General features: G+C 63.8%; 1 protein-coding gene across 3 annotated transcripts in view; it reads left to right on the top strand.

Annotated features, from left to right (window-relative positions):
- Positions 1-14334, top strand: part of ADAMTSL2 (ADAMTS like 2) — a 31078-nt gene that overhangs the window by 3454 nt on the left and 13290 nt on the right. For all 3 annotated transcript variants that reach the window (XM_059141597.1, XM_059141598.1, XM_059141596.1), the window contains exons 4-11: positions 123-198; positions 1309-1411; positions 1899-2044; positions 2179-2302; positions 4842-4922; positions 7367-7542; positions 13091-13439; positions 13857-14229. In XM_059141597.1, coding sequence (XP_058997580.1) covers positions 123-198; positions 1309-1411; positions 1899-2044; positions 2179-2302; positions 4842-4922; positions 7367-7542; positions 13091-13439; positions 13857-14229 — 1428 coding nt within the window. The remainder of the gene's footprint in view (positions 1-122; positions 199-1308; positions 1412-1898; positions 2045-2178; positions 2303-4841; positions 4923-7366; positions 7543-13090; positions 13440-13856; positions 14230-14334) is intronic.

Here is a 14334-nt window from a genome sequence, read left to right as displayed (position 1 = left end):
GTGAAGGTCAGAAAAACTAGGGGGGCTTCTGGGGCCCAGCCCAGAGGCCATCTGGAGTAGGAGTAAGGTTGGTGCCTGTAGCTCGTGGCTCCCAATCCTAGTTCAGCCCATCTTCCCACCAGGAGAACATCCGTCCTAGGCGCTGGGAATAGGACCTGCACGGGGACATCCAAGCGGTACCAGCTGTGCAGAGTGCAGGTGAGGCCCCCACCCGGTGTGATTTCAACACCCCTCCCCCAAGCTCTGTCCTGGGCCTGCCCCCTATTTCCTGCCGAAGAGAAGGATGGTGAGGCGTCCTGGGCTCCAAGCCCCCTTCCTGCCTCAGATGGAGTCTGTCCTGCACCTGCTGTGCTCCATACTCACAGGGAGGAGGCTTTGCTTCAGGAGGGGGCTCAGAGTGGAGCCTCACGGTTTGAGATCTCTGGCCACGGCCCCCCACTCTGCTCACAAGTCCTGTACCAGGTGCTCACCAGGAGACAGGCAGTCACCAGGCGTCCCCGTCCCCACCTGTGAAAAGTTCCACGGCAGCACAGCCCAGCTCCCCCAGGCGCTGGTGCTGTCAGCCCCCCCAGGAGGGAAGGGGGGGTCAGAGGCACTGACACTGGCTTAGCCTCCAGGTGGCTTTCAATGGGGTCCGAGCTGGTCTGCACCCAAGCTCCAGGGTGTGGGGCAGAGGGACAGCAAGGCTTTGGAGTCTCTGTAACTATGACCCGATATCCCTGTGGCTGTGTCTCTGCCTATGCACACGAGCAGGGAGTTAGGGCCTGTGTTGGCGTCTCTGGTCTGTTCCCTCCTGGCTGCCCATGAGCTCCACAGGTAGACCCACCTAAGCCCGGAGTGACCAGCTTCCCCCTGCTCCCAGTCCCGGGGTTCTTCTTCTATGAACTCAAGCCCCCCTTCAGTCAGTGAGCCATGTTCCAGCACCGTGGCCATAGCCACGGACACCGAGGTGGGCCTCTGCCCAGGGACACAGGGCGAGCAGGCGCCAGTGCAGCCCTGTCCACGCCAGGGCGCCTTCCCCGCCCCAGCGCGTCCAGGGAGGAGGCCAGGCTGGCGGGGACACGGCAGGACCCTGCCCAGCGCACGAGGAGGGCCGGCGCATGGACGTGCTTCACGGACGGCAGCTGCCCTTTGCTTGTCCTTGCTCCTTCCAGAGAGCAAGTGACACTGAGGGAGAACGAGAGGCCATCATGTGGGCCTCGGCTCCGGCCCGGCCATCCCGGCTGCAGCCGCTTCCTGCTCAGCCCGGACAAAAATGCCTTTGTCAGGCTGAGCTCCTCCTGGAGCCTCCCGTCTGTCGCCCTGCAGGACTGCCCGCCGGACGGGAGGAGCTTCCGGGAGGAGCAGTGCATCTCCTTCAACTCCCGTGTGTACGACGGGCGGACGCACCAGTGGAAGCCCCTGTACCCTGGTACCCGGCCTGGGGCGGCCCAGCGGGGGGGCAGAAGGCAGGGGCATGCCCCACCCCCCACCCGATGGCTCCCTAATGCAAACGGGTGGGCAGGCAGGAGGGTGACACCCGGAGGGAGGGGGCTCGTCCAAGGTCACAGGCGACAGAGAGCATGAGCTGGTCTCTCTCACTCGTGGAGTAAGTGCCGGGGGCCCGGGACCCACAGCGCAGGGCCAGCCGTTGGTTCCAACCTGCTGAGGAGAGGGACCTGCCCTCCACTTGCAAGGAGGCAGAAGCTGGAACTCATGGACCCCAGGCTGGGCCAGAGCCCCCGCATCTTGGTCTGATTTTGCCACTGAGACCCCGGGCAAGCCCCCTCACGCTCCAGGCCCGAGTTTTTCCATCTGTGCAATGGGTGGGCGGAGCTCGGTCTCCGTGGAGGGGAGGGGGGGCCCCAGTCCCACCGCGCCCCCCACCCCCGCCCCTGAGAGCCTCCGTCTCCCCTCAGACGACTACGTCCACATCTCCAGCAAGCCCTGCGACCTGCACTGCACCACCGTGGACGGCCAGCGGCAGCTCATGGTCCCCGCCCGCGACGGCACGTCCTGCAAGCTCACCGACCTGCGGGGGGTTTGCGTGTCTGGAAAATGTGAGGTTGTTAAACATTGTAGCAAAAGTCCTGCTGGCCTCGGTGCACTGAGCGCCCGCCTGTCTGCCTGTGGCCGTCGCGGCCCCCGGGCCCGGGTCCCGGCGCTCTCCCAGCGGCCCTCTCCGCCTCCTTCCTGCAGCCCATCGGCTGTGACGGGGTGCTCTTCTCCACCCACACGCTGGACAAGTGTGGCGTCTGCCAGGGGGACGGGAGCAGCTGTACCCACGTGACCGGCAACTACCGCAAAGGGAACGCCCACCTCGGTAAGAGCCCCGCACCCAGGGCCCCCCGGGAGCCTGGCCCCGAGCTGCTGAGCGCCTCTGCGCAAGTTCCCTTCCCTCTCGGGCCCCTGATCCTTGTGCCCACTGGGCCCTGGGTGGGCCGGCCAGGTGCTCCGGGAGACCCCCCCTTTGGCTAGGAATCCTGGGCCGTTCTTTATTGAGTACCTACTGCGTACCAGGCGCCTCAGGGCACCCTTGGATGGGGGATCATGTTTGACCATTGCAGCAGCCCCAAAAGGGGGAAACTGAGGCACATTTCCCCCACTTCACAGCTAATGTGAGATTTGAGTCTGGGTATGAGGATTCTGGGGCCTGAGCCCCTGAACCTGAGTTTTGGGGGGCCGAAGAGGTGCAGAGGCCGATTCCGGCACTGAATCAGCCTCGCCCTTCCCCAGGCAGCGCACGTCCATCCGTCCGTCTGGCGTGCGGGTTTGGTGTGGCTCGGCTGGGGCTGGTGGGGCGTGGCGGGCAGCTAGGGGGGCTCAGCGTGTGACAGTTTGTGGTTTGGAACAATGCACTTTAGCCCTCGGTGTGGAGCTGACTGCATTTCTGGGTCTCAGTGAATACTCGTGGGGTCAGACTGGGGAAGGCGGGGCGCGTGAAACCCAGCAGGCACATGGGGAAACCGAGGCCCGCCATGGGAATGCCGGCTCAAGGTTCCGGAGGGAAGCTGGGCAAGTCTGGAGTCGGAGCCACCTCGGCCCCGGGGCCGTGGGGACCCCAGCCGTGTCCTGGAAGTCCCACTCCCCACAGGAGGGCTAATTTCGGAGTTAATGACAGGCTGTGGATGAGAGATGGGCAGGCCGCACTGAGGAGGGACAGGATAACGGTAGGAGGGTCTGAGATGGGGGATTCAGAGCCAAACAGCCAGCGGGGGTCTGAAGAACACACAGCCAGGGGGCGGGGGGCTTTCTGCCAAATTCCGGGGCATGGAGACAGCAGCGCATCTCCCTCTGAGTGCCCAGGGCCATGTTCTGGGGGCTACACGAAAGCCTGGGAGACACGGTCCATGCCCCATGGAACTGCCCCCTTGAGGGGCTAGAGGCTGACACTTCCAATCCTGCCGACATCTGCTGGGTTGGTCCTGGATGCCGGGCTGGGGCTCTCACACCTCAGAACATTGCCAGAAAGGGATGGGCACGCGGCAGGTGCAAACACAGAGAGCAGCGAAGAAACTGGCGTGAGGTCACACAGCCAGAGGTGGCAGAGTGGGGTCCCAGCCCAGACAGCTTGGCTCTGGGGTCCAGGGTCCTAAGAGCCCCCCCGTATGCTTCCTGATAAAGGCGGGTGCGCTTACCGTGGCGCCAGCCCTGCCGGTGCAAAGGCCATTATTAAAGGCGTAGGAACCTTGTGGGCCGGATGTTAATTTAAGAAGGAATTCTCTGAACCCTACAGTTAGAGAAATGGCCATTCACCGAAGCCTCCTCTCCCGCGCTTTCCCCACTCTCTGTACTACCAGTGTGCAGCGGAAACACTGCCAGGGCGAGGGGGCTAGTGCGCATCTCCCACCCCGCTCTCTCCACGCCCAGCCCAGCACTCAGGGAGCCCGAGCTCCGCGGCCATGGGGGCGGCCAACACCGCGGGAATGGGCTCCAGCTGCAGACCACAGCCCCCCTGTCCCCCGTGCACCGGCCCAGAGCCACTTAGCACCCTCTGGCTGGGAGGGACCAGCTCAGGGCTGGGGGAGGGGCAGGCCTGCAGGGGGCGGAGGCAGATGCCCGGGACTCTCCTGGGACACAGGTGTCACCCTCCACAAACCTGATTTCTGAAAGCTCCGTCACCAGTGTTTCCTGGGAAATGTTTCCATCTCCAGGTTTTTAAAATCTTTCCTCCTTCTCCTCAGACCACCCTCTACTCTCTGCTGGCAGCACCTCTCTCGTCCTCAGACCCCTGTCCCCCAAGACCCTAGGTCCCGTCATTGGGGGTCTCTGCGGAGGGTCTCCATGGTTGCCTCCCGTACTCTGCAATGGGCCCTCAGCTCGGTGCCTTCAACCCATCCTTGAAGGCAGCAAGTGTTTGAAATCCCTGTGATGCTGGGACAGCATGGGTTTTTAAAATAATCGTAGTGACAGGACCCTCAGGGCGAGGCTCAGTGCCCTGCAGAAACCCCCCCATGGGTCTCGAGTGGGAGCCAGTGTCCTAGATGAGGAGACAGAAGCCCAGGGGCTCAGGGCCATCTCAGTGGCACAGGGCAGCGTAGGACCTAAGTCTGCGGGCCCCTAGCAGATTTAGGGTATCTGTGGCCTGTGGGGTCTGTCCAGAGGGGCTAGGGCAGGGACTGAGGAGTGTGGTCACCAGGACCTTGATAGGAGAGGGCCATGGAACCTGGGTGGCAAGCCAGCCCTCCAGTGGCACAGGGCTTTTCTGAGGGCCTTGGAGTTGGGTCTTGGGTCTGGGTGTAGACGTTCATGGAGGGCTGCCCCAGCCCCTCACCCCCAGGAACACGGGACGGTGGGGACTTCCCAGCCAAGAGGTGGCGGCCGTGGCGGACCCACTGTTAGCTCTCATCCCGTTTCCCCAGGTTACTCTCTGGTGACCCACATCCCAGCCGGGGCCCGAGACATCCAGATTGTGGAGCGGAAGAAGTCTGCTGACGTCCTGGGTACGTGAGTGGGGCCTGGTGCTGCCTGGGGTGGGCTTCGGGTTTTGTAGGCCGCGGAAATGTCTGGATGCAGGAGGGGCGCTTGACCCTGGACCTGGCCCACAGGAGACGGTCAGGCCCCAGGAGCCAGAGCTTGACCTGGGTGTGTGTCTATGTGTGTCGGGGGGGTGCTAGGGAAACGGACCTCACCCCCAAGTGTGGAAGGCCCTATCCTCAGAGCTGCTCGACAAAGAAGGGGCCGGCGAGGACAGATAGCGAGTTCCCCGTCCCTGGAGAGCCTGGCACAGGCAAAAGCTGGAGGTGGGGTTCTCTGGCTGCCCCCCACCCCAGGGCACAAGAGTGAGACTCAGGAAGTGAGTAGGTTGAGACGGAAAAAGAGCAGGTCGGTGGCCAGCAGGAGGCCACGGGGCATGTGAAACAGAGGTTCGCTTCAGACTCAGGCCTGGTGGCTCTCGGGTCCAGGCGCTTGCCGCTGGAGGGTCTCTGGGAGGCCGCCGGGGCAGGGAGGGGCCTTCAACTTGAGGATTCTGTAGTGATTAGTGTGTGTGGCTGAGGTGGGGAGGCCCCAAGCTGGTGACAATTTCTGGAAAGTGTCCCCGTGTAGTCGGAGAGTTGGCCTGGCAACGTCCTGGTCTACACTCCCGGAGGGCAGCCTGAGGCCCTTCTGGCTGAAGTGGGTGGGTGGGCATGGCCGCTGGTAAGCCGTCCTGCACCTGGCCTTGCCCGGGGCGGAGCAGGCCGGGGACCCCGGCAGGGAAGCCTGCCCCGACGCCTGGCTCACTCCCCCGCATCTCAGGGCAGTGCGTGAGAGCCAGGACGGGCGGGAGCACGCCCACCCTTCTCGGGGGATGCCGTGGGTGGGGACTCTGCCAACGGTTCCCCAGGAGGGACCTGGCCTGGGCTCTCCGTCCTTGAGGCCCCCGAGCCCTGCCCCCTTGCCAGTGGCGCTGCACACTCCGGGCCCCAGGCCCCGCCACCCCAACTCGGGAGCCAGGCCTCTGCCAGGCTGGTGGCTCTGTCCCCCACTGGGAGGGTGGCGAGGCCCGGAGACGCTGCACTCTCGGAGCTGGCTGCAGAGTATCGCTCTTGAACCAGACGTGTGGAAACAGCAAGGACAGCCTCGAGCCGAGGGAGAACCGCAGGAAGGAAGGTCATTATTGTCAGGAAACAGGCTTTGGAGGCCAGTCGGTGACTTAACCCTGTGCTCATACCTGGCTGCAGTACGTGCCCCAGGGCGCAAAGCCTGGGTGGTCATTCACGCTCTTTTCTGATATTGCTACCTCGAGGGTGTTTTTCCAGCAGATGAGTCTTGCTTGTTGCTCTGCCTGATAGTAAATGACTGGCCAGGCTCCTCTGCCCGGGTTGCATCAGGAGCTCTGGCAACGGAGCTTTTCCCCGCCCTCAGGCCCGTTTCCGGACCTGGCTCTAAAGACAGCCTCTGAAAGGCGCGCCATGCCGCAGCATGCAGACTGTCTCCTCATTCCCGTCCCCTAGGCCCAAGGCCCCCAGCCCCTCTGCCAGCCCTCCACAGCCCAGGCCACCCAGCGGCCCCAAACAATCAGCTCTGGGCAGTGGCTCCGGCCTCTGGGGCTGGCAGGAGACGGGTGCTGAGGGTTGCACGCACGTTCCTGCTGTCCGGGCGTCATCAGGCCCCGGTCAGGCCCTGGGAGTGGCCGTCCTTCGGAGGTCCTCTTGCCAAGCGTCCACCCACACCCCGTCTCAATGAGAGGGTGACTAAGCCTGTGCCCAGGCTGCCTTCTGCCACACTGAGGAGAACGGACGGATTGTGTAAATGGTCCTGGTCACGGCAGCTCTGGCCACAGAATGTCAGGGCTCCCAGGGACAGCAGGGAGCCGGTCGGCTGGCAGTAGTCCAGCAGGGCCCGCTGGGGCTGCTGGGACAGCATTCCGGGCCAGTCAGACCAGGGCTACAGTGTCACCCCTGGGTCCCCTCCCCACGTGTGGTTCCTTTTCCAAGGTGGGAAGCTTAGTGGGTGGCAACTCACCCAGGGTCACAGAGTGAGTTTTCAGCAGGGCCGTGCCGAGGGCCCAGCCCCGAGCCAGCCAACACCTGATGTTCGCCGTGTACCTTCCCCAGTCTCTGAGCCCTTCTGGTCCTCCTGGTCCCTTAGCCCTGATGCTGCTCATTGTGCCTCTTTAGAGGTGGCTGGACGGGACCACCAGGCTCCAGGCCAGCCCGATCCATCTCCTGGACAATTTATGCTGATGGGAAAGTATGTTCACTCCTCCTTACTGTTCCCAGGGCAGGACCGCGTGCCCGATGTGGTCGGAGCCTCTGCCTGCTTCCCTCGCAGCAGGGAGTGTCCCGAGGCGGGTCACGGGGCTGAGCTGGCCGTGGCCGCCTGGGTGGGGGATGCGGGGCGCTCCACGTCCCTCCCCTCCTCTGGCCCGGCCGGCTCAGGTGACGGGGCTTCGCCCTTCTAGCCCTGGCAGATGAAGCCGGCTCCTACTTCTTCAACGGCAACTTCAAGGTGGACAGCCCCAAGAACTTCAACATCGCGGGCACCGTGGTCAAGTACCGGCGGCCCATGGACGTCTACGAGACCGGCATTGAGTACATCGTGGCGCAGGGACCCACCAACCAGGGCCTGAACGTCATGGTGGGTGAGCCGGGCCGGGGCCGGCGGCGTCGCGGGGGGTGCCTGGTGCCCGCGCACGGACGGCCCTTCTGGCCCGCGAGGCGGGGTCTCCCGGTTGCTCCCTCGCTCATCCGCCGCCTGGGGCCTGTCGGTCATGTCGTCTCCAACAACCCGTTAGTGCGTCAGCTCGTTTACCGGTCACTGCCCGGCCGCCGCTGTCTCAGCCCCACGCCGGGGTCGGCAGCCGGTCCGGCACTGGCTCGCGCGTCCGTCCGCTTGTTCCTTCACTCACTCTTTCATCGGTCACTCACTCACTCATCCGTGAGTTGAGTTACCACGGTTGTTGGGGACCCTGGGTCACCCTGGGTCGTCGGGATCAGCGGGAGTTGCTGAGGACGCGACGCTAGTCAGGGCTGCGGGGAAAGGGCCCCCCCACTCCGCACTGGGGTTTACCCCCCTCCCCGGCCTAGTTCCCTGCCCCGCTCCACTGCCACGGGCATTCTTGCCAGGTCCGCAATGTTGATGTGGGACCAGGGCAGTGCTGGTGGCCCCTGTCCCGTCCCCCACCACCCCTGCAGGATGCTCCTGGCTTCTGGGAGCAGGGCAGGGAGGGAGCCGAGGGGAGGAGAGAGCTTGCGCCAGCTCTGCTCAGCTTACCACAAGCTTTCCCATGGCCACTGTCTAGAACTGAGTGCCGTTGCCGCTTGGTGCCCCAGCATCAAGCAAACGGGAGAGGACTTGTCACTGAAATCAGGGGACATCCGGTTGGGCAGTTCTGACATTTTTCAAAGTCTGGTGGCTGCTGTAGAAGCCGAGGGATGCACTGGGGCAGAACCCGCCCACCTGACCTGTGTGATTTCCAGATCCCACCAGGATGCGCCCCCATATCCCCCCTTGAGAGGAGAGGCCTGGGCACGTGGAGCCAGTGACCGGCACGGGCCCAGGCTGGTCTGCGACACTGCTGGGCTGAGCCAGGTCAGCCCGCCGCCCCAACCAGTCGTTCCTGTAACAGCTGTGCGGAGCCGTCTGGAATCGGGGGCTGCCCCCCTCTCCCCACAGGGCTTCTTGGCTGAAGAGCTTCCCAGGATGGTCCCAGAACCTCCTGGGGGCCACAGACCTCTGCACCTTCCGTGGGAGCGGCCCCTGAGGCAGGCCGGCTGCCCGGCTTCGCCCCAGCTGGGGGAGCTGTGTTGCAGGTCGGGGTCCCAGGACCTTGGGACAGAGGTCTGTGGGGCGGGGTTGGGGGTGTTCTCAGGAGACGAGGTGTGGCGTCTCAGCTGACCCCCCGGGGCCCTGGGGTTGCAGGGACCCCTCAGAGCCGTGTCAAGTTGAGGCAGAAAGGCCGGAAGCTACGGGGGGAAAGGGCGTGACCTTGGGAGAGGCAGGTCTCTGGCTGAGGTTAGTTCCTGGGCCAGGTCTCGCTGCGAACTGTCCAGAGACACTCTGGGCATCTCACTGAACGGCAGGGCCTGGGGACACGGCGCCACACCTGCTCCTGTCCGTCTGCTCTGTGGAACGGGCTTACCTGGGCTCTAGAATTCTGGTCGGCTTCTTCCCAGGGAGCCTCCCAGGAAGGCTGGTGAGACGGACTGCAGCTCGTCGGCGGGTCACGGGGCTGCTGCGGCTCCTAGAACGTGCCTCCTCCCCTAGCCCCTCCGGCCAGCCCTCTCCTAGTCTAGGTGGCTCACCTGGCCAGGAGTCCGTGTCCCTCTTACCGAAGGGGTCTAGGCTCCCCTTTCTTACCCAGTTACCATCCGAAGTGGGCAAGGGGGAGCCGGAGGGGCCCCAGCGGGGAACCGGATACGTTCTCTGCCCCTAGGGTTGAAGCATCCTTGGCGGTCAGGGTTAATTCCCCGCCAGGGCGGCCGCTCCTTTCCCGATGCCGTCCTGACATGAGGCTCCCAGGTGGACCAGGTGGTGGTCAGAGCTCACAGTTGAGTGACATTCTTGCCATGTCTCCTGCTGACAGCGTCCCCCACCCCCACCCCACCGCCGGCAAGCACAACCTATAAACCTGCAGACCCTCGAGCCCCAGGGCCCGGGAACCCCAGATGCCCGCAGGGGCCGAGGGAAGGGTGACCACTGCGGTGTCCGTTCTGTTTCCCAGACCCATGCAGTCTGCCCACTGGGGACCCGGGACATGGTGTAAAAGAGTGTCCCCCCCGCCAGGCCCCCGGTTTCTCGGCACCTCGTTCTCAGGCAGGCAGCATCTGCGTGACGCAGCCTGGGGTGGTCCCTGTGGATCTCAGGATCACGTGCCCGCCGTGGCGCCTCCTTTGCTAGAAAGTAGGTCCCTTTGTCCTATGCAGTGTCCCTGGCAGCCTGTCTCAGCGGATCAAAAGCCCTGTGAGCCCTCGGGTGTGGGCGTGAGGCCTTGAGGGCGGGAAAGGCCACCTCAGCATCAGAGAATCAGTCACTTCCCCTGCTGGGATAGAACGTGGTCTCCAGCACTCGCCTTGCCCTCAGAGAGCCAATGGCCCCTCAGGGCTGCAAGCTAGCTGGAGGGTCAGGGCCAGACGGCCAGCACTGGACGGAGGGACTTCCCGTCGCGGAAGTAGCTAGAGCTGGCATGGCGGGTGAGCACCCTTGCCCTTGGGCTACGCCTCGTCTGCCCCTTGCCACCATGGCTGTGCCCATCCCACACCTGTCGTCCGTGGGCGAACGGATGGCAGAGGCTGGCCTGGGTCCACCTGTCACATGGTGGCTCAGCGCCCCTGTGGGGGCACTCCCCGGCATCTGACGCCCACGGATCGAGCCCCAGCATCTCCCCCAGACCTTCCCCTCCGCGGTCTTACACCTTGGCCAATAGGACCCCAACCCACCACCCAAGCCACAGGCCACCCTGCCACGAGTCAGGACATGTCCTCACCTGTGCTGCTCTGCGTTTGCTACAGAGCAGGGCTCGCGCCGCACACACAGCAGGAAGCCCGCTGGGAGGATTTCCCTTGGGGGCAATTTTGCGAAGCCGCCCCTGAATGGGGCCCTGGTGAAGCGGGTCCCGTTTTCAGCTCGTGCCCCACACGGAGCGGACCCATCCGGGCTCAAGTTTGGCTGTTTTTCTCCTCCCTGACTTCGTCGTCATGGCACCCACGCAGCGGCCGCTGTGAGCGCTAGGTGCTGGGTGGGGGCTCCGAGGCTGAGGGTTTTCATCAGCTGCGATCCAGCCTCTGCCCGGATTGTGCCTCGTCCTGGACGGGGCGATGCCGGCTCCCCGTGGACCGCTGCCGGGCCCTCCCGACTGAGTAACTTGGTCGAGTTCGCGCTGGCTGCCCAGGTCCCTTGATGTCCTGGGGTCCCACGGGTCCATCTCTAGTAGGGCCCGGTACTGTGTCAGAAGCTCTTTTCCAAACAACGCATATTGGTTTGCCGCGGGCGGCACGGCCTTGCTCCAGAACGCCGGGGGACTCCTTTGTCACTGCCTCATGGAGGCCGGCCGCTGCGGTCCGCATGCTGTCTCTTCCTAGCTCTCTCTGTTACTGTTTGCCTCACTGCCTTGCCTGCCACAGAGCCCTTCTCCCCAGGACCCCACTGAGGCCTGGCAACTTCCTCAGGCATCCAGGATGCGGGTGGGATCAGCATTCCCAGATATGAAATACGCTACGTCCCAAATTCATCGTAGGGAGGAAGTAAGATGCAATGATGTGATCTTTACTTTCAAGGAGGTGTCCTGGCGCGCCCAAGGCCACCGAGTCCTGGGGTGTTTGCCGGTGGGGGCTGGGCACTGAGTCTTTATAGGGTTGAACATTTGATCCTCCGGAATACAGATGCTTTACCGAGGCCTCCTGGACCATTTCTTGGTCTGCTGGTCCGGTAGACACGATGTTAGCTGTGAAGAAGACCCGTGTGAGGTTCTGTAGAAAGGTCCAGACCCCCTTGCACTGTAGGAAGTCGGGGAGCGGGATTTGCTGAACACCGCCCTGGGGCAAAACTGCCAACGTGTACTGTTGTCCGTCCCAGGAACGGAAACCACTCCTCCCTGGTCGGGCTCGAAAAGAAGGCATTTGCCCCATGAGCGGCCACATGCAATCAGCTTGGGGTCATGTTAATCTGCTCCAGGGAAAGCGCCGTCTCTGTGGCAGGGCTGCCGCTGGGGCCCCGGCTTGGGCGGGTATGGGGGGTTCTCCATCGCCCTCCTGGACCTGTCATGTTTCCATAGGGGCCAAACTGTTGAGTTCGGTGGGGGAGGTGGGGCCACTGCCTCGTCTTCTTCAGGCTGCCAGGAGTGGCCCTAATCTCTGTAATTTCCCCAGGATGCAATATTGTCTTTGATTTGCTTTCTCAGATGGGGATGGGGAGGGGCTTGGGCTCATGAGCTTCCGCTTAGCTCTCCCCGCTGTAGTAGCTCTTACCTGACGGGCTGAGGAGCCGACTACCCGCCATGAACTTGGGAACCGGGGAAGCCTTGCTTCCAGCAGATACACAGTGAGCCAGACTTGGGCCATAGTTGGGCCACTAGTCCCCCACATGCCCTCACACTCACAGAGGCAGGGATGATGGCTTGGGCCCCTGATTGACCGTGACAACCCGGACCCTGGTTCGCTAATACCGACCCATTTCTCCAGCGAACCTTAACTGTCAGTGACGGTCGGCTCTTCGGGAGAAGAGCAGGGGGCGTCGTTACCCTATAAACTTGTGGCCTTCTTCCAAGGCCCTGGCCGTTGGTCAGTGGTTTGTGGGTCTGAATGCCGGCCCTGGAAATCCGGTGGAGATGGGATTTCCCGGGGCAGCTGCCCTCGGCCCCTTGAATATTCATCCTCGATTCTCTTTCGAGCTTATAGATGAAGAAGCTGGTTTTCTGGGCCGGTTTGTTTGTCCCCTGGGAGACCTTTGTCCTCCTGGCTGTGTGCAGAGGTCTCTGTGGGACAGGCCTCCTGGCAGCCGGCCTTGTTGCGACGATTGTGGGGATTCTGGTTATACGACAGTGTGTCCTGCCGTCTGCTGTGGTCTGTGGACACTGAACGGCGTCCCTCCTTGTCCCTCCAAGTGATGCCAGTGCGTCCTCACAGGCACAGTTCCTTTCACGCTGGAGAACAGAAGGTCCCCCCGGGTGCTCCTGCGGGAAACGGTCACTCGGAGGGATCTGCCGCCTTTCCTTAACGCCCCCACCGTCGGCCAGGGCCTCACCCTTCACTTAGCGTTGGCCTCCTTCCTCCAAGCCTCCTGGACCTGCCCCGGCGGCAGGTTAGCACTTTCTCCCAGAGCTATACCATGGGATTTCTGGCCTGTGGTGAGAATCAAAAGCAGATCGGGTTTTAGTCGGCTTTGTGACTCGTAGAACATCCTCTGGGCACCTACCATGGCCTGTACCTGGGGAGGACAGCTCCCTCTGCCCGTCCCGGGGTGTGCCCCTGCTCCCCAGGCTTTGGGTCGGGCTGCCTGAGGGGTGAGGGGCAACCTGGGTGGAACCCCCTTCTTTGGGGGAAGGGCTCCGCTGCGGGCCACGGCCGGAAACGCGTCTGGCCGCTCGGGACAAAAGTGCATCTTTGCCCTCGGGGCTGGGGGCGCGGAACCTCGGCGCCCCTCCAGGCTCGTGTGGAAGGGGCGGGGTCCCAATTCCTCTCCCCCGCAGGTGTGGAACCAGAACGGCAAGAGCCCCTCCATCACCTTCGAGTACACGCTGCTGCAGCCGCCGCACGCCCGCCGCCTACAGCCGGTCTACTACAGCTTCTCCGAGCCCACGTCTGAGAGCGCGGAGAGCCAGGAGCTGGACGGCGCCGCGCTGCTGGGCTTCCTGCGGCACAACGGCTCCTTCTACGGCCAGACCTCCTCCGAGCGCCTGGGCCTGGACAACCGGCTGTTTGGCCACCTGGGCCCGGGGATTGAGCTGGGTCTGAGCAAAGGCCAGGAGACCAACGAGGTGTGCGAGCAGGCCGGCGGCGGGGCCTGTGAGGGGCCTCCCAGAGGCAAGGGCTTCCGAGGTAACCAGGAGCGACAGGCTGGGGCAGGGGCTTCCTAGGAAGAAGGGGGTCTTCTGTCCCCAGCAGCCCCGCAGATGGGAGGCTTGCTACGTGTGTCTGCCTGGGACAGGCAAGCTCGTTTCAGATAAGCTCACGTGCTGAGGTCCAGGCCAGTGGGAGCTCTGGGGGGACCCTATTTAATCCACGGTGGAATCAAGCAGATTTTCCTGCCAGAGGGTATCCGGGCCGGCTTGCACACGCACCTTTACTTGGCACCCTGCACCCCGTCCCTTGGGCAGAAACCTACCTCTGGGGGGCTCCCGGTTCGGGTCTTTGCTGCCGGCCACACCAGCCCCCCTCCTGCCCCCTGCCCCCATGGGCAGCCCTCGCGCCCACACGAGGGAGCGCTCGAGAGTGAGCTACCTGTCTCCCTCATAGACGGCAATGCCACCGGGACGGCTCTCGCGGGGGACAAAGATGACCAGGAGGTGGACGCACGTCTCCCCTCCCAGCGGCTCCTCTCTGCCAATGTCATCTCCGACCAGCTCTTGGGCGCAGGGTCTGACTCCAGGGAGCTCCCCTTCAACGAGACTGGCAACAGCATCTTCGCGCCGGGCGGGCCGAGGAGCTCGGCAGCCGAGAGCCTGTACGCGGACTACGAGGAGAACGGAGGAGGCGGTGCTTATCTGCTCAATGGGTCCTACCTGGAGCTGCACAGCGACGGCATGACCAACGTGTCCTCCGAGGCCCCGTTCCCCAACGCCAGTGCCAGCCTCCCCACGTTGGCCGGGAACCGGACGCACAAGGCCAGGTAGGGCTGGAGCTGCCGGGCGAGGCTCGGTGGGTGAGGCCAGACCCTGGGGCGGAGGCGGAGAGCCCTTCCTGCACAGGCTCTTGCCCCCTGGATCTGAGGAGG

The sequence above is a fragment of the Mustela lutreola genome, chromosome 12, assembly GCF_030435805.1.
Source record: "Mustela lutreola isolate mMusLut2 chromosome 12, mMusLut2.pri, whole genome shotgun sequence".
NCBI classification, from domain to species: Eukaryota; Metazoa; Chordata; class Mammalia; order Carnivora; family Mustelidae; genus Mustela; species Mustela lutreola.
This window is presented reverse-complemented; position numbering and strand designations above follow the sequence as displayed.